We start from the raw sequence: 17,928 nt of genomic DNA on the forward strand, positions 1-17,928 counted from the left end.
ATGCAGGAGGCTGCGAACTTGAAAGAGATCCTAATGACATTCTTGTTTTTCAAAAAGGGGTTCTAAATTTTAATCAAGTTAACTTCGGCAGTTTGATTGGTTCGTCCGTCAAACTTCTCTTCCACTCTCAGAGTCAAATAAATTTTAATAAAATAATTTAGTTTAATAAAAAATTTCAAACTATGGCTTCCAAAACCGGCCCCAATCAGTATGCTCCCGGATTTTCACCATTATCCATTCCATTTCCGTTGTTGAAGGGCATCCATTTTATGGGATATAACCAGCCTACTCCAATCCAAAAAAAATGCATCCCAATTTTGAACTCCGGAAGGGATGTTGTAGCAATGGCACGAACCGGCTGCGGGAAAACCGCTGCATTTGTGATACCTCTTTTAATGAAACTAAACTGTACCCATTCTGCAAGGGTTGGCGTGAGGGGACTTATTATTGCGCCCACCAGAGAGCTTGCATCTCAAATTCATGTATTTATAGAGTCTCTTTGCAGGAAAGCGCATCTTTCTCTCCGTTCGGCCTGTGTTTTGGGAGGTGATTCCATTTCAGAGCAATTTTCAATGTTGATGTCAAATCCAGACATCCTTATCGGAACACCAGGCCGCTTACTTCACCTTTTGGCAGAAGTATCTCAATCATCGAAAGATGGTTCAATGGCAGATAATTTTTTCAATGCTATTCAGTTAGTGATTTTAGATGAGGCGGATCGATTGTTCGAAGATGCCACATCTTTGGCTCAAATTTCTTTGCTATTTTCTAGAATTCCGGCATCAAGACAAGTTGCTTTGTTTTCAGCCACAATGCCCTCCCAATTGCTTGGCTTTTCAAAAACTGGTCTTAAAGATGCCTCCCTGGTTCGGTTGGATACCGAAGCCCGGCTATCAGATGATTTGAAGGTATGCGGCAGCATTTTGTAGCTGACAAATAGAGTTATTATTTTGACGTTCAAGTTGCCGAAAAGCCGGCTTTGCTGCTGGCATTGCTTGAGAAGAGGGACTCGTCGCTTTTTGATTTGTATAACCCATCGGAGCCTGGTGGACTCATATTTGTTTCCACTCGTCAGATTGCAACCCTACTTTCTGGTATCCTTTCAGAGGCTGGCATCAAACATGGCGTCCTTTTTGGACAAATGGATGCTGAGGCTCGTAAAATCATTGTTGAGTCTTTTCGTGCCAATCAAATCCCTTTTTTAATTGTAACAGACGTCGCTTCCAGAGGAATTGATATCCCCTCACTTCAATTTGTCATTAACTACGACTTTCCCGCAACGGCCAAGCTTTTTATTCATCGCACAGGAAGAGTTGCTAGGGCTGGGCGCTCTGGAACGGCAATTTCCTTTGTGACAATTGATGAGAGACCATATCTGATGGACCTTGAAGCTTTTCTTGGAATCTCCAAGCTCCAATTAATGCGGCTCGTTCCTTTTGGTGATTCCGAAACTGAAGATATTAAGGCAAGGGTTAATGACTATATCGCCTCGAATGCAGATTTGGAACCATTGCCGCGGGTTGCGGAGCAGTCTCTTCTCAAATACCAACGTACCAGGCCAAAGGCATCGCCTGCCTCTTATACAAGGGCAAAGGCGATTCCTAGCCGTGAGCTACTCCCCGTGTATTCTGGGTATTCCCAGTTAAAATCGGAAGGAAATTCTTTCCTGGCCCAGCTTGCTGCCTTTCGGCCGTCTGAAACCGTTTTTGAAGCCATGCGCAAGGGATCAAAAGGCCAACGTTCTTTAATTAATGCGCCGGAGCTATCTAGCATTGTTGCGCTTAGAAATAAGAAAAAGAACGCCAAAGCTATCACCGCCTTGGTAGAGGAAAAAGACACTGCCAGTGTTGATGAGAATTGCAGTAAAAGTTCTTTATTTGCTTCAAACTGTTTAGACCTTTCTTTCAAAGATGAAAAATCCTTCGTTAACTATGCCAAAAAGGGAGCGGAATATGAAAGAGGGTAAGCCCAAATGATATTTTTATCCCATAGACTTGATGTTTCTACCTTTTCATTGCCTGAGGATGAACAGACAGGTTCTGTCCGGTCTGTGTCCGGAAAAAAGCGCCTTATTCGGAAATGGGACGCCAAGAAGAAAAAGTACATCCAAAGAGAGGCTGCAGAGTCTCCTGAAACGATCCTTGAAAAGTCTCTTTTTGGTGGACGCTCAACAGCCAAAAAAGGATCATCAAAGCAAAGGATTATCGGCGATGTATATCGAAGCTGGAAGAAAGTTACACATCAAGAACTGCCCAGGGTTGGCTCCATTGAGACACAGAATTCTACCAAACGTATTGAAAGGTTTCCTGATTTTCGGGGGAGAAAGGGTGGTGCCAAAGGGTCGAGATATTCCAAGGCACCTGTGAAGAAGTCTGCAGTAAAAAGTGAGCTGAGGAACCCAGATCAAATTATCAAGGCACGAGTCAAGAAGGCAGGCATCGCAGACAGATTAGCAGCCAAGAAGGAAAAGGGCAAGGCAAGGCCTCCCCATGCTCGCTAGCGATACCTCTATTTATTTAATATAAACTGACGATACTTTATTTGTTAAATGTAGACTGACACGCCCAACATATTTCCTTGCAGTGGATATTCCATTTGAGACCAAATGTTTGTTGTCTATATTTTTATGTGTGCACATGGACACAAATGCATCTGCTTTCGATTGGCCACATCATTTGGCGTTAAGAATTGATAGCACATGGTTCGCTTTTTCGTTGCAAGGTTTATGGTGTCAATTGGAAATAGTTTATTACGCGGTTGAAATTATAAATAAAGAAATAAAGTGGCATATCGACAAATTTAACTCAGCTTTGGCTATGTTTGTGGTTGTAGTTTGGAAATATGGGATCAACAGACCCAAGCGGAGATACACGCCAGCCACGGATCCAGTCAATTTCATCTTCCTGCTTTTCACCGATGCCATCATTAATGGATGGAGGAACTTTGAATGCTTTGGGCAAAGATTCAAAACTCTCGTTGGAAAAGGCCCCGTCCAAGTGCAAAGTCTTATCGACAAGTGCAAGTAAAAGCGGGTGGAGTAAGTTGAAAAACTTTTCCCTGATAAGCTTGAGAAATGAAATGGAGAAAAATGAGTATTCTGTTGGAATGTGGTTGAAAAGGATCTCACATATTCTGTTTATGATCTGGACCTGAACAGATAAAGCTGAATGACCATGCAACCAAATCGAAAATAGCCTCTCTAAAAGGAGATGCGTTGAAGGAAGGTAAATTAGACTGCCAACAACAAGCTCGATAAACAGAGGGCAATTTAGAACGATCGGCGATAATAAATGGCTCCATACAATGGACTCGTAGTTAAATACAGAAGGATCCTGAAATTGCACAATGACGAACGATAAAATGTGCCGTTGAAGAGATAAGGAAAACACTGCCGCTTCATATTCTGCATAGAAATCGGAAACAGCCTTTGAAATGGGTCTGGGAATTGCCTCCATATTCAAGTATGACTTTTTTGGGTCCGAATATGGAAGCGTTTTAATAAACAATTCTTGGTACTTGAGAAGAGAAATCCGAACCATATCCTCAGCGCAGTCGTCAATATTGGATGCAGATGTGTATGAGTAAAGCATTTTCATGCCGTCCCAATAAGTTCGCTTTAGCCAGGAAAGGGCTAGAACAGACAATTCACGAAGATAGTCCAGAGGTGGAATTCTATCGTGGGTTGCCTCATGTCTCGCATCGACAAAGAAACGAGGAAGATCTTGTAGCTCAGCCAGTTTGCTTACCGACTGCGCATACATTTTTTGCTGCTGGGCATCTACTATTCCATTGACAAACCTATAATTGATCGGTGAGAGAGACTACCTAATAATAGTGGCTGCATATGATAAACTCATGGCACAGGGTGCATTCGTAAATAGAGGCTGTTCAGACGGTTCCGGGAAATCAAAAAGTTCCTCCAGGCCTAATGGTACATTTCCTGATGACATATTTGATATTGAATTGCCGTAAAACATATTAAGGTCAAGAAGAATCACGTTAACAATGTTGAGCGTTGATTCAATAGCAAGGGGAACTTCGCCTCGATGCGACCATGAAGTAAGGATGGAAGAAGCGGATGCAAATCTTTCGCTTACCGAACCTGATTTATCAAACAATAAAGAAAAAACGGCCAATAATTCAGATCCATTTACCCATGGAACCAAAGAAGGGCCCTTCATAAAAAAATTAAAGTTCACTCAAAAAATTAATTTGATCGCCAAAAGGCGGTCAGATCGAAGCCAAGACAAAATCCAATTAATTAATTTATTTATTTGGTCTGCTTGGGTGGCATAAAGAAGGTTTAAAATTTTTATGGCCATTAGCCCATAGCTTTTGAAAGCTACTTGCTAAAAATGATATTTTTCATGCTCATTTTGCCATGTAACATGGAAAAGAAATGTAGATGCTTCACAGAGTCGAAAAAGCTATCAAAAACATCAAAAAACTTGGGTATTTCTATGATTTTGCGATCGGTCTTGAAACGTAAATAGAACGAGCCTACAAGATCAGAAAACTCGGATAAAAAGCCCATTGTTTCAATGCTATCTGGCCCTACATCGATAAGGACACCTTTTGGATAGATAAAATCTTTGGTTTGATCCGGACTAAAATAGCGCAAAATGCGGATTTTTTCGTAAGAATAGTACGCGGCATCAGGACGGCTTGTGCTCAATAAAAGATCTACTGATTTGTTTAGGGAGCACTGAAAGTGTTCATTTGTCAAAATATCAACTACCATATGGCGATAGATGTCTTCAAAATCAAGAATAGTATACGATTTTATATGCTTAATAGTGACGCCTTGATTTTGAAGTGCAGTGGGTGCCACAATATGAAAATTCCAAGCTTTCAAGTATCGTGGTAGATGTTACAGCTTTATACAAACGTTTTTAGAGGATACGATTTTTCTTATGCATGGTTGGTTGAGAAATCTGCACACTAGCATGTGGTGTTTTACAAAATGCTCCAAATCCCTCGATAACTTTAAATCAAAAGAAGCTTGATCTCCGAGACGCCAAAACAAGGATTTTACACCACTAAAATCTTGGTCCTCCGAAAAGAGTTTAGCAATAAAGAAAACACGAAGGAACACCACGATATCTTTATTGCAATGAAAGTATCTGGTTCACTGTGTCAAGTTTTTAAAATCGTTAAATGCCAATTCTTCGGTAAAAAATCCGTCTGGCGCAGGAAGATAAAAAAGGCCTCAAAGCCAATGGAATAAGAACCCTCTCTGGTAAGTAGCCAAAATAAAAATAAGTCGCAAGTAACATTTTGGGTTATAGTTTGGCGATTTGTTACCCTATATAGAGGGTGTTTTCCAAGGATGCTTGGGTTCTCAAGTTGATCGCAAAGAAAAGCAAATATGGCAGCACAAAAAAGAGCCAGTAAACCAAGTGAAACAAATATGCGCGCAGAAAAGTACTCGCAACAATTATAAAAGAATTGAGAAACATGTAAATCAAAGAATTCAGCCAAGATTTGGAAAAAACCCTGCAATCCCAAGGCTTGTGACCATGTATATGGGAATGGATACTGCTTCTAGAATGGTATCATAATGGGAAGAAGGTTTGATGGGTGTTCTGGAGGAGGTTTCTGATGCTTCTGGTAATACAAGATTTTGCAAAAAAAGGCCACAACAACTTGTAATGCAGGAAATATACCAAACGTGGTTTTCGTTAAATGGAAGTGAAAGTTCACATGGGTAAAAGGTTGAAGGCTCGTCTTCATTCCAGATGAAATGATACCCATTTTGAGAGTATTTGCCATTTACTAGAGCCATATGTGGCACATCTTCTTGGTATCAGAATCGTATTTCTATAATTTTGAAAATTCCAAAAGCCATTTGAAAGGCCACTTTCCTGAATTGGATTGGGATTTAGGCCCAATTGCTCCCAAAATTCTATTTGACGCTAGTGATGCAGATATTTTCGCCCCTCATTGAATCACAAACTCGGTCGCTACTTTCATCGGATCTGAACAATTGGAATGCATGGTGATAATTTGAGCTCGAGTTTGGGTGCAATCATCTGCCCTTCAATTTGTTCGATAAAAACGTAAATTTATCGGCTGCAGACGAATCGCGACAAGCCCTGCCTCCCAAATGAAAGACATATTTAGCACGTAAAAGTAGGATATCTCTTTGCCTTTCGAGGCCAGGAAATAGCGCAATTTTGCTTCCATAAGCGGGTGCGCTGTTTCTAAAAATCCCATCTAGATCTACACACTCGATCACATTTTCACCATCGGAAGCAGAAATCCTAAGTACCCTGTGGATATTTTTGACCAATAAAGCACCATTTAGTGGTAGCCTTTCGGTCCTTTTGTAGCTTGAAGCTTCGGAGTCAAGTGCATGGTCTTCATCTTGTACAATGATTCGGTTTTGTGGCATGTGTCCCTCTTGGTTTGCAGTTAGCTCTTCCATTTGAGAATATAAAGATTCCGAAATGTTTATACAATCTCCAACTTGAGCAATCACAAAAGTGTCTAAAATCGAATCCTTTGTAAAAGAAAATCTATTCAGTGAAATGGGACCAAGATGGTTGCAGAATATTAATTGGGCTAGCATAAACTTATCCTCATCTGAACACCTGGAAGCATCAAACTCAAAATGGTATTCAACATGCCTGGTTTTATCACACATTGCCCTGCACATCTGAATCCAATCTGGGATAGCCCAGGCACCCCAATTGGTGATTTGTTGAAGCATAAAATTAAATAAAAATAAATTTTGTTGAGCTTTTAATTGAAAAACGAGACATTTGGATTGATTTGTATGCGCACCGTTCAGGTAATAAATGTGTGTAGCAGAGGTTCGGTATTGTTTGCTTGAGCACCGCTCAAAAAGACACACCGGCTACTTTTCAAAGTTTTATTTGATGGGCCAGTAGCAATATCCAATCGCTTAAGCTGTTTTGTGAAAAAGCCATTAGTGCGCATCGGTAGTGAGAAAATCACATATGCAAACGCATAAGCCAGGATTAGCAAGGCAGACATATTTCTGTTGAAAAGAAATGCAATAATGGCGAAAAGCCTTGTGTCTGGTGTGCCGTATCAAAAACGGATATCCCAATCAAGAGGAATGAATGAATTTAGAGAATTTAGAATCCAAAATCCAGAGTGTTTTTTTCCCCAAAGCAGATCGTTGCTGCGTGACTCTAATGGCCGGAAATGGAGCTGGTATTCCGCTTATAGGATCGGATAACAGCTTTTCCAACTGACAAACAAATGCTTCTTTTTCGGTAGAATGGGGAACAATAAATATTACATATTCAGCACTTGCAATCGCTGAAATGGATAAAGAAATTCGGTTGGGCGGTGGCTTTGGAGAATTAAAGACAGGGATAAATGCGCAGGGCGAAAATTGACCCATATCAGAGGCCTCTGGAAAGAGCGATGCGCAATGCCCATCGGGACCTACTCCAAGAAATATGAAATCAAACGAATTATTTCCCAACTGTTCACAAACCAGATGGTCATAAGCTTGCGCAATTATGGAGATATCTTTCAAGGCAGGCGACGACTGGGGAACTTGGATGATTGCAATTGAGCTGGGGAACAGCTTTTTTGCTTGTAAGCCATTAATTTGACCAGCACACTCATCAAAAGGTATGGCGATTCGCTCATCAGCCATCGCAACAGATAACAGGGTCTTTTCGTTAGATGAGCCTGGCAGACTTTGGAAAAATTCTGCCAAGATTGGAAGGATCGATCCTCCAGAAACTGCGATTTTTAAGCTCTTCATTCTTGCCGCGTCGAACAGCGGCCCTACTGCCGAGATAAAGGCCTGGCGCTCCAATAGCGATATAACAGCAATTTTGGTGGACGGAAGCATAAATTTGGGGCAGTGGAAAATTTGGGGTTTTTAAAAATGCACTTAATGGCATCAACGATCTTATCAGCCCCGTTTCTATGACTCCTGCCACTTTTGGGCATTATTTAGCGCCTCTGTTTTCTATTTCCCACAATGGATATTGCTATTAAAAGGCTCCTTCTTCTATTTTGTATTGTATACTTTTTCCAAGGTCTAGCATGTGCTCAATATATTAGCGTCTTTGACGTCCCCATAGTGCAGGAGACATGCATGAGGTAAATTTTGGCTTTCTCATTTGAAGTGCCCACATTTCATTTACCGTTAATGAAGCTTTCGTAAAACGAGTCGTAGTCTATCTGCAAGATACAACCGGTAAAACTTGGATTCTTGCGAAGCGCAATGTTTCCCATTCGAATATTCGCGTAAAAATTCCTGATGTGCCCACTGGAATTTATCAATATGTTGTTGCTGGCCTCAATACAGCGGATAAAAATCTTCTTTATGGCATGTCCAATATTTTTGGGATAACAAACAACGGCTTATGTTCAGATTCGTCTTCATCGCCGTCGAGCTCGTGTTAATAGAGCGGGCCAAGTTTTGTTGAAATAAATTTGTGGTATTTGCATTTGCATGATTTTGATTTACATGGTTTTGATTTGCATTGTCATGGGGTTGAGTGGTAAAATTTATGTAATACCCTTGGCCACGTAATAAAGCTGGTTGGCTCCGATCATGGTTGCCAAGGAATAATAATGTTTACATGCCTATAAAATACCCATTCTGGGACACAACAACCATACTTTAATGCGTAGCTTTCTTTCTATTCCCGTTGTTCTGGTGCTTCTGTTGACAATAATCTCGGGCGTGCTATCGCAAAGCCTGAAAATTATCTCGCCCACCACGGGCGACAAAATAAGAACTTTCCAGGGGTAAATTATCCATTAAATACATTTAGATTTGTGATTACTTATACATCCCCATCTCCCTTTGAAATGCCAAAAATTAGCGCCTTCATTACATCCAAAAAGCGAACAAAAAACCTTGGCGAATTTCCAAATGTTGGGATTTTCCCCGTATACTTGACGGGATTGGCTCCAGGAACGTATCAAATTGTTATTCAAGGCACCACAGATTTGGGAAAGGTTTGGTCCAACTCCGGACCTCTCTTTCTGTCAAAAGGCTGTTCCAGACCGCGCTGTAGGAATAAATAAATAGATCAGCCATTATCATGATATTACCCACGTAGCATTAGATTAGGCCTTAAATTATAAGAACCTCACACAACTTTTGCAATCTTTGATGGTTACTACAATTGGTTATCTCTCCTCGCTTCATCATGATCTATGCCACTTTAATAGCTAGTATTCGTAATCCGAAATTAGACTCCCCCCCCCTCACCGGCTGTAATTATAGTTGATCAGTGTATCTGCTGTAAAAACAGCCCTAGTATATTCGCGTTAAATTGGTGCACAATAGGCCGTTTAAGGCATTGAAATCTGCATCATATTGTATTGCGTGGAAAATATTTCTATTGTACACAATTGTTAATACCACATTTCAAAGCAAAAAACCACCGAAAGTATTAGGGCGGATAGAGACATCAAGGCCTACATGTAAATGGATTTGTGCTACCTTGCTAACCGACAAAGATCCGTTTTGAGATTCTTCAAACGTATCCCCTGAGACTGCCACTGTTTCGTTGGATTCCTTATTTTTCTTGGGATATTCTAAAACGAAAACTGGCGCTGAAGGGTTCGCTGCATAACCGACTTGCTCAATCAGAAAATTCCCCGATTCAACTGGGAAAGCCGGGTTTTTGCCATCTTTTTGGCTGAGCACAAATGTGTAGGATCCATCTTTTAAGTCTCCTGGCACATATATGCTATGATATCCAGAGGCAATATCAACTTCGCCAAGATCGGCAACCCCTCCATCACAGGCCTTGATGAGCAGATGGACCGGTGTATCTGGAGTTTCACCCTCAAATCCAGTCCAACATACCGATTGGCTAAAGATTTAACGTTCATCGCATATCTTACACTGTATTTCCGAACCACTTGGCTGAACCCAGCGGTGTTGTAAATCTAGCCCCACAAAAAACTCCCTGCACAAACACGACAATTAAAGACACAGAAACAAGAGGATGCATGTGCATATGGTAAGAAAATTCGGGTTTCTGAGTTATTTATCAAACCATCAAATGAGTATCCATGTTAATTGCGCCCTAGTTACATCAATTAGTAACGACCAATCCCAAAATTTGATGTCCGTACAAAATTAGGGTACGCGTTCAATTGAAACTGTAATCTAAAATTTAATTTTAAAATGAACTAGTAAATTTACTGGAAAGGGGAGGGGGTTATGATGTGTTAGTTGATTTTAGTATTTGTTTTACAGAAATGGAAATTTCTCACTCTCAGAAAATCGGAATTGCAGATCCGGCTTTCAGAGCTCGTGAGGATGATTCTGTTATTGCAATACCAAACATTAAGGAGCAAATTCTTTTTTCGTGGCATGGAATCAGCGTATGCTCGACTTTGTCCAAGGGGACTCAAAGGCAAATACTGTCCAATGTTTCTGGTTGGGTAAAAGGCGGAGAGGTGTGTGTGTGTGCGTGTGTTTCTTATTTTATAGATGATTGCCATTCTTGGGGCAAGTGGTGCGGGTAAGTCGACACTGCTAAATGCACTTGTGGGGCTGTGTAAAAATGACAAGCTCGCCGTTACAGGTACCATCAAGCTGAATGGCTGCGATCGAGCATCTCTGCCGATATCAAAATGGAAGCGGTGTGTTGGATATGTTGAACAGAATGATCTTCTATATCCTACGCTCACTGTCAAGGAGACCCTTTCCAGAATGGCTTCTCTTCAATTATGGAGAACTTTGTCAAAAGCGGGCCAAAAGAAACTTGTATCTCAGATAATAAAGTCTTTGAACTTGGAGCGGTGTTCTGATTCTCTTGTCGGAGCTTTAGGCTCTGGAATCTCTGGCGGAGAGAAGAAAAGGCTTGCAATAGGCCTGCAATTGATTTATGATCCGTGTATCCTTTTCTTGGACGAGCCCACGTCAGGACTGGATGCTCACACGTCTCTTCAGGTTGTCAGTACTATTTCAGAGATCACGGCTGACCGTCCTTTTGCTTCATCAAAGGCTGTCATCATGACCATCCACCAGCCAAGGCTGAACATTTTGAAGCTATTTTCAAGGATCCTTCTGCTTTCGCCCTCCGGTGGAAATTGCCTATTTTTTGGAAACATCGATGAAGCGATAAGATACTTTGATACGATTGGATTTCCATGTCCCGCTCTGGAAAACCCAGGTGACTACTTTATAGATGTGATTGCAGAACAGCCGATCCCGCCGTTCGTCGTTGAATGTCCACAAGTTGAAAGGCAGCATGACATTAAAGATGTGCTGTCTTCAGAGCTGCAGCATACTTCTGCTCCTTTTTTTCTGCAACTGCGTGTGTTGCTGTGGCAGAATTTCGTAACCGTAATTCGCGATCGCTTCATGATATTTTCGATCTTTTTCCAAGCTCTTATTTTTTCCTTGCTGATTGGCTTTACTGTTTTCCAGCTTCCTCTTACACAGCCTTCGGTTTTGGCGAGGCTTGGAATCCTTTTTTTTCTGTCCGTAAACACTTGTTTCGGCATTGTGCAGCCCATCATCATCATATTGCCCCTGGAAAAGGGAATCGTATCTAAAGAGAGATTTTCAAATTCTTACTCTTCCGCAGCGGCATTGGTGGCAAAGTTTTGTATTTTGCTCCCTCTTCGGATAGCTTCAATTATTTTTCTTTCTGTACTGCTGTGGCTCCTTGCTGGACTTCATCGCGGTTGGGATAAAATTTGGATTCTTCTTGGGATAATGTCATCCCTGACATTTGCAGCGGTCTCTCTGGGATTGTTTATTGGCGCCGTGTCGCCTTCGCTTAAGGTAGTAGTGGTCGACATTTTTACCCCAAAATTTGGCTTTCATTTGAGAATCGTTTTTCCTCGTTGGATATGGCACGTTTTATGCTAATTTTTAGATCTCTCAAATATTGGCCCCACTGATCATATCGGTGTTTATGATATATGGAGGAAATATGAGTCCCGCCGTCCTTGTGTCCAAACCTCTTGCCTGGCTTCAATATATTAGCCCGATACGCTATGCTTATACCGCATTGTGCCAGAATGAATTTAGGGGTCTCAAGTTTTCTGGAGTTGGATATGAAACTGGGGATTCCGTGTTGAGTGTCATGGACATGGATCGATACTCGATTGGAATCAGCGTGCTAGCCCTAATATGCATTGGGGTTTTGCTGTTCGTTGTATCTTTGGTTTGGTTTACCTTTTCAACCCGCCCTCGTATTAACTTGAAAATCAAGCCCATTTCCCCCCTTTGATGATCTTGATGACGATGACGATGACGATGACGATGACGCAGTCATTTACAAGATTTCTTTTCATCAAAGCCACTATTTCCCACCCCAACTCAACTATGTCGGGATTCCGATGCGTGACAACTTAATTTTAATAAACATTTCGAAATTGGCCTAAACGGGGCTCCCTTTTCGGCAGCTGTCCAGTTAATCCGTCCGTTGCAGCTATTCTTTCGGCTTTTTGGCTGGCCGTTTTACCGTTTCGAGTTTAGGTGATATCTTTTTACTTGCCGAGGCATACATGTCTTCCCACCATGGGTCAAATGCTCCATGCGTTGAGCCTATCTAGAAAAAGTCGAGTGCAAAATCCTACTCCTGCCGTGTCTTGTTGGTATGCCACTTGAATGGGCGACGTGATTCCGATCGAGTCTTTACCTAAACCTTTACCACTGCCAATTGACAACCGTTGGCAAACCTTTTCCAGCCCATCTTTTCCAGCAACCGTTGTCCATAGTGGTGATGATTGGACATTTTTTATTTTTAAAATTACAATCTTTAAATTGGAGCAGCCAACGTGGCAAATTGGTAAACTAACTCGCGAAGCTTACTGTGAAAGTGATCAATCATTAGATTCTGATGCTTAAAATTCCATAATTGAACATGCCAATTTTGATGCCCGCAACTTCTGGAGTCATCAACATTCCCTCGCTAGATAAGAAGTCATGTGATTTTCAACGCTCCACACTTCAGTTGGCTCGGAGCTCTGGCACTGCAAATGCCAGAGACCTCTCTGAACATCTCTTTGGTGGATCTGAGAATATTCAGACATATCTTCGCATTTCTAAATTGGTTGAAAATAATCCCGCGTTTTCCAGAGAAAAACGATACCACTACGGAAGGGCAGAGGTAAGCATGTCGATGTGGCTTTTCGTAGTGTTTACTTTCCGGGCTACATATTTCCAAAGCTATGGTTGATTTCCACAGAAAGCATCGTCCATCCATGCTTGAAGCAATGCTTCTACGCTACTTTGTAGACGAGGCAGTGCCGGTATGGCTTTTGCTGTGGTAATTTCCCGTAGATTACGCTCCATTTCGAAATGTTTCTGCCTGTTTTAAAGGCCCAAGGTACGGATGAACAATATGCTCGATGGGGAAAAGCCGCCGAGGATTTTGGCATCATTGGCTGCTATGCACAGACCGAAATTGGACATGGATCTAACTTGAGCAACCTTGAGACAACGGCCACATTTATGCGCACAAGTGGCGGCGGTCAGTTTATTTTAAATTCGCCATCGCTATCTTCGATCAAATGGTGGATTGGCGGGCTCGGCGTTATCTCGACCCACGCTCTCGTTCAGGCGAAATTGATTATCGATTCTGTCGATTATGGGCCGCACTTGTTCATCGTTCAAATAAGGTCTTTGGTTGATCACTCTCCCTTGCCAAATGTGGAGGTTGGGGACATCGGAGCCAAATTTGGCATGGCAAAAAATGACAACGGCTGGCTTCGATTCAATCAGGCCAAGATATGCAGAAGTCAGCTGTTGTCTCGATTTGCCAGCGTTGACGAGAACGGAAACTACAACCCACCGGTTCACCCAAAAATATTTTATGGCGGCATGGTGATTATTCGCGTGCAGCTGGTTGAGCAGGCATGGCTTTATCTTGCAAGAGCAGTGACCATCACTTCGAGGTTTTTTTGCCTGCTTACTTCTAGATACACGACGGTTCGACGCCAGTTTTTGTCAAAGTCTGGTGGCGATGAAAACCCGGTCATCACATACCCTTTGGTCAAATATCGGCTTTTCCCGCTAATTGCCTCTTGCTTTGTGTTCAATTGTGTCGGGGCTAGAACGGCGTCTTTATTTGACCAAATGACGGAGCAGCTAAAGTCGTACAATGCAGACCTTCTTCCGTTTGTGCATGCGCTCTCTTCTGGATTGAAATCATACTTCACATCGTATGTGGCAAATGCTGTGGAGGAGTCAAGAAAAATCTGCGGAGGTTCTTTGTCGTCATTGTTGGCTTATCTTTGTAGGTCACGGGTTTTCCAAATATTCTGGCTTCTTTCATCTTTACACGGAATATGTTGCCTCAAATACATACGAGGGTGACAACGCCCTGCTTACGCAGCAATTGGCAAGATTTTTACTCAAGTCAGCCAAGTCTGAGACGTCTCCCCTGAAATGGCTCAATGAAAGAACCCTGTCGCTCGAAAGCTCCCGCCAGCTTGCTCGAGATTCTTTCTGCGATCCCGCAAAAGACCATCTTCTTGCTGCTTTTAGACATCGATGCAAGCGCTTGGTGACCGAGTTGGCGTCCGCAGTAAAGACGTTCGGATTCGATTCTCAAAATGTACTGTGTTTCCGCGTCTCTGTGGCGTTTTGCCAATACTTTTGCATCGAATCGATGCTGGTTGCACCAAGAAAAAACACAATATCTGCCGTGCTGGATTTGATGAGAGATGTGTATGCAATTTCGATTTTGGATTCGTTCGCTGCCGATTGGCTCGAAGATGCTTCCCTGGATGGAAAGATCTTGAAGAAATATCGTCACCATCTTGAGGCAGATCTTTTTAAAAGAATGGCTCCAGAGGTTATTAGCCTCACTGATTCCTTTTTGCTTCCCGATTTTATGCTAGATTCTGCAATCGGCTCGTCAGACGGCGATGCCTACAGGCATCTACTTGCATCGGCTTTGAGGGATCCCGTGAACGTTGACATTAATTCAAACAGCTCTGCATATTTACAATTTATCCGTCCCATTCTCAAAGAATCCGCCTCCAAGTTATAATAAAGCAAATGGCTTGGACCACACTTAATCACGCAAGGCAGTAAACACCACGCGTCAATTTACCGACGCGAACTTTTCATTAAACATTCCCCACAACAGATTGCACCAGAAATTTTAGCGCATCATGGCTGGCTGCTTACATACCATTGACACCGGACACGCCAGCATATTTTGGCTGGCTTATCGATGCTTTTCAGACTTTTACCATTTTGGGAATTTATAATTAATTGGTTCTATAAATACAGGCTATCCTCACGTTGAAGCAAATTGGCTCGTTAAAATGTAGCGCCCTGATTTGGTGTTCAATACAGGACAATAATGTGCATAAAGTTTCTTGGAAGTGTTGAAGGGAATTTGCTCAACACTGGACGTCGGTTTGACACAGAAATTCAAGATTAAATAGCAAGCTTCGGGGGGGACATTTGCAAACGAAGCGAGCATGGCCGATTTTGGTATGTTACGCATCTCGCCAACCGTGGTAACCCCGCCAACCTGCAGTTCGAAAATCCAGCTTCTAACATCAGAAATTGACACCGTCTTAATGTACTCCGAAATTGATTTCGAAACTTGCTCAATGATTCTATTTTCACAGCCATCGGCCTGGTAATTGGCATCCTTGTGGGAGAAAATTTCGGGGCACACAGGGAAAATGGGCGTGGCACTTTGGCTAACGAACTCGGTTATTTTGGACCAAATAAGAGGGACCAAAGTGGCAATTGGCGTGTTATTTGGCAAAACTTCCCATTGTGATAAGAATGAATAGTACAGGACAACGAAATTGTATCTAAAATCATAATGCTCGTCCCAGGGCAATGGGCACGTTAAAGCCCTCCCAAGGATTGAACAATAGATGTTGAGTGCTTTTGCATAAAAAGAATGGCCCCTAAATAAAAATAGAAATTGAGATGCTAAACTAAGAAAGGGAAACTCGACAACCTCATATTCAATAGGAAGGGTAAACGTGTTTAACGGGTAATCGGGGGCCATGTAGCCCAAGATTTCGGGACGTTCAATTAGGCGGCATATAAAGGAGGTAACATATGAAGTTGATTGCTCAAGATCTTTGTTGGAAATCCAAGAGTTAATTAAAAGGGCGAATGAGCCCCTGCAAAAGTAGCAAATTGTATACAGATTCGGCATTATCTGATATTCCAAAAGAGAAGCGACCACCTTTTTTGAAAAAGAAGATCTCGGAGATAGAAGGGAATTGATTACATCAAAAAGGCGGTAAACATGGGGCCTACTACTTGAGCAATTGGAAATTGAAGGTGGATTTGTCTCTTTAAAAATGTGCGTAAAAACAAGGTCCTTCATATTTGCCGAGCCTATGGATTTCGGCAAGGACGCTATGCCTAGAATGAAATTTAAAGAATGAACGGTAGGACGGTACGGAAGATCAATGTTTGATGTCTTGATTTTCGTGAAAAAGTGTTCTTCATCCTTTAAACTGGTAAGAAAGGAGAGGGCACAATTGTATGAAAAATTTAACAAAGATGGAAAAATCGCTATGTACAGCCTCATTTTGGCGCACAGCAAATCCTCGACGCCAGAAATGCAGGCATAAACACCCGGGTGCAAACTCTCCAATTTGAATAGCATGGTGGAAAAATCGTTCATGTCGGAAAATAAAAGAGAAAGAAACGTTGACCCTCTCATTGGAATGTTCGGATCAAACCTCTCAAAGGAAAAGAGACGCGGGCCAGGCGCAGTATTTTTATTGGGCGGGCTTCGATTTGAATTGTTAACATGAGAATGAGAAACCCTCAACAATCCTTCTCTGGAAACATTGTCAAAAATGGTGGAAAGTATCAATATCACCCGAGTCATAATGTCTAGATACTCTTTGATCAGGGGGCTGCAGCTGTTTTTCGACAAATGCCGATCAAATATCGAGGAAATCTTTGGAATCGATAGTCTTAGCACATGGTATGCCTCCGAAAAGTATTTCTGGTTGACAAATGTTTTACACAAAAAAAGTAGGAAAGATAGCTCTGCATGGTCAACCAAATGCGGCTGATTTACATGGGACCTTTCTACGGATCGCATATAAAGATAATAGACCTGCTCCAATGATGCGGATAAAGTCCTTGGGTCATGAATAAAGTTCTCCACTATCCACTTGCAAAGCAGAGCAATGGAACGCCCATCAATGAGGCCGCCTTTATCAAAGTCACCGTTGGGCTCAAACAAATTTTGATAGATAAAAGAATATCTGTTTTGGGCAGTTACCATTGTACTATTTCCGGAGATGATGCCAGCAATACTTAAATAAGGAGCGCCTGAAATTCCATTCGTTTGAGGAGATAAGATATTGTTGTTTGTCAGGCAGCCCAATATTAGTCTGAACATTCGCCGAGTGGGCTGCTCACACTTCGGAGGGCCATTTAGCAACAAGAAATCCTTCAGGATGTGAATATATGGTATCAGGATGGACCTTTTTTCCCCAATGCTAAAGAATTTTGAAAACAAGACATCAAAGACCAGGAAGGAAAACCGGCGGATATCAAACCTTTCCATCAAATTATACTCGTCCATCCATTGTTTAAAAACGACAAAGTTTTCCGAGTGTTCATAATGAGTTGGCAACATCAAGGGCTCTGGGTTTCCGTCTGCATTTAACAAAAGCTGGATTTCTTCAAATTTCAGGCTTTTAATGGCCAGTATCAGGATCAAATTGGAGACAAAGGACACCAGAGGTTTCAAAGCATGCTTCTGGAGCAGGGTTTTCCAGAGAGCGTTCAATCCATTAACTGATTTGAAAAGCTCCAATTTGACTGCGTATTCTTTTATTTCAGATTCGGAGTCGAAATCGATTGGGTCCTCAAAAAGCCTCGGAGTTTGGACTTTGGTAAGCTGATTGATCGAGGGGTCCAGAAAATATGTCGAGTTTTTCAAAAGAAAAAGAGAAACATCTTCATCAAACATGGCAATCATATCGTCCGAATCTGAAATAAAA

At 41.9% G+C, this 17,928-nt stretch overlaps 9 protein-coding genes across 9 annotated transcripts; 3 read left to right on the plus strand and 6 right to left on the minus strand.

Moving 5' to 3' along the window:
- Nucleotides 1-182: 182 nt before the first annotated feature.
- Nucleotides 183-2,500, plus strand: DI09_97p10 (uncharacterized protein; the record flags this gene model as incomplete). The annotated part of the gene is made up of 3 exons (XM_013380960.1): nt 183-908; nt 941-1,962; nt 1,993-2,500. 3 exons carry the CDS (start codon nt 183-185, stop codon nt 2,498-2,500), a joined length of 2,256 nt encoding a protein of 751 aa, XP_013236414.1.
- A 304-nt stretch (nt 2,501-2,804) lies between these two features.
- DI09_97p20 (uncharacterized protein) lies at nt 2,805-3,761 on the minus strand (the record flags this gene model as incomplete). The annotated part of the gene is made up of 1 exon (XM_013380961.1): nt 2,805-3,761. The coding sequence occupies one exon, from the start codon at nt 3,759-3,761 to the stop codon at nt 2,805-2,807; it is 957 nt and encodes a 318-aa protein (XP_013236415.1).
- Nucleotides 3,762-3,821: 60 nt separating this feature from the next.
- DI09_97p30 (uncharacterized protein) lies at nt 3,822-4,181 on the minus strand (the record flags this gene model as incomplete). Its single annotated transcript, XM_013380962.1, has 1 exon — nt 3,822-4,181. One exon carries the CDS (start codon nt 4,179-4,181, stop codon nt 3,822-3,824), a length of 360 nt encoding a protein of 119 aa, XP_013236416.1.
- Nucleotides 4,182-6,028: 1,847 nt separating this feature from the next.
- Nucleotides 6,029-6,712, minus strand: DI09_97p40 (uncharacterized protein; the record flags this gene model as incomplete). Its single annotated transcript, XM_013380963.1, has 1 exon — nt 6,029-6,712. One exon carries the CDS (start codon nt 6,710-6,712, stop codon nt 6,029-6,031), a length of 684 nt encoding a protein of 227 aa, XP_013236417.1.
- A 363-nt stretch (nt 6,713-7,075) lies between these two features.
- On the minus strand, nt 7,076-7,837 carry DI09_97p50 (uncharacterized protein; the record flags this gene model as incomplete). Its single annotated transcript, XM_013380964.1, has 1 exon — nt 7,076-7,837. One exon carries the CDS (start codon nt 7,835-7,837, stop codon nt 7,076-7,078), a length of 762 nt encoding a protein of 253 aa, XP_013236418.1.
- A 1,536-nt stretch (nt 7,838-9,373) lies between these two features.
- Nucleotides 9,374-9,965, minus strand: DI09_97p60 (uncharacterized protein; the record flags this gene model as incomplete). Its single annotated transcript, XM_013380965.1, has 2 exons — nt 9,374-9,824; nt 9,856-9,965. The coding sequence occupies 2 exons, from the start codon at nt 9,963-9,965 to the stop codon at nt 9,374-9,376; spliced, it is 561 nt and encodes a 186-aa protein (XP_013236419.1).
- A 176-nt stretch (nt 9,966-10,141) lies between these two features.
- On the plus strand, nt 10,142-12,203 carry DI09_97p70 (uncharacterized protein; the record flags this gene model as incomplete). The annotated part of the gene is given in 4 exon segments (XM_013380966.1): nt 10,142-10,149; nt 10,200-10,401; nt 10,451-11,827; nt 11,847-12,203. The coding sequence occupies 4 exon segments, from the start codon at nt 10,142-10,144 to the stop codon at nt 12,201-12,203; spliced, it is 1,944 nt and encodes a 647-aa protein (XP_013236420.1).
- Nucleotides 12,204-12,839: 636 nt separating this feature from the next.
- Nucleotides 12,840-14,972, plus strand: DI09_97p80 (acyl-coenzyme A oxidase; the record flags this gene model as incomplete). The annotated part of the gene is made up of 3 exons (XM_013380967.1): nt 12,840-13,085; nt 13,259-14,213; nt 14,341-14,972. The coding sequence occupies 3 exons, from the start codon at nt 12,840-12,842 to the stop codon at nt 14,970-14,972; spliced, it is 1,833 nt and encodes a 610-aa protein (XP_013236421.1).
- Nucleotides 14,973-15,224: 252 nt separating this feature from the next.
- DI09_97p90 (uncharacterized protein) lies at nt 15,225-17,906 on the minus strand (the record flags this gene model as incomplete). The annotated part of the gene is made up of 1 exon (XM_013380968.1): nt 15,225-17,906. One exon carries the CDS (start codon nt 17,904-17,906, stop codon nt 15,225-15,227), a length of 2,682 nt encoding a protein of 893 aa, XP_013236422.1.
- Nucleotides 17,907-17,928: the final 22 nt, after the last annotated feature.

Source organism: Mitosporidium daphniae, assembly GCF_000760515.2.
Source record: "Mitosporidium daphniae strain UGP3 chromosome Unknown contig-97, whole genome shotgun sequence".
NCBI lineage: Eukaryota > Fungi > Microsporidia > Mitosporidium > Mitosporidium daphniae.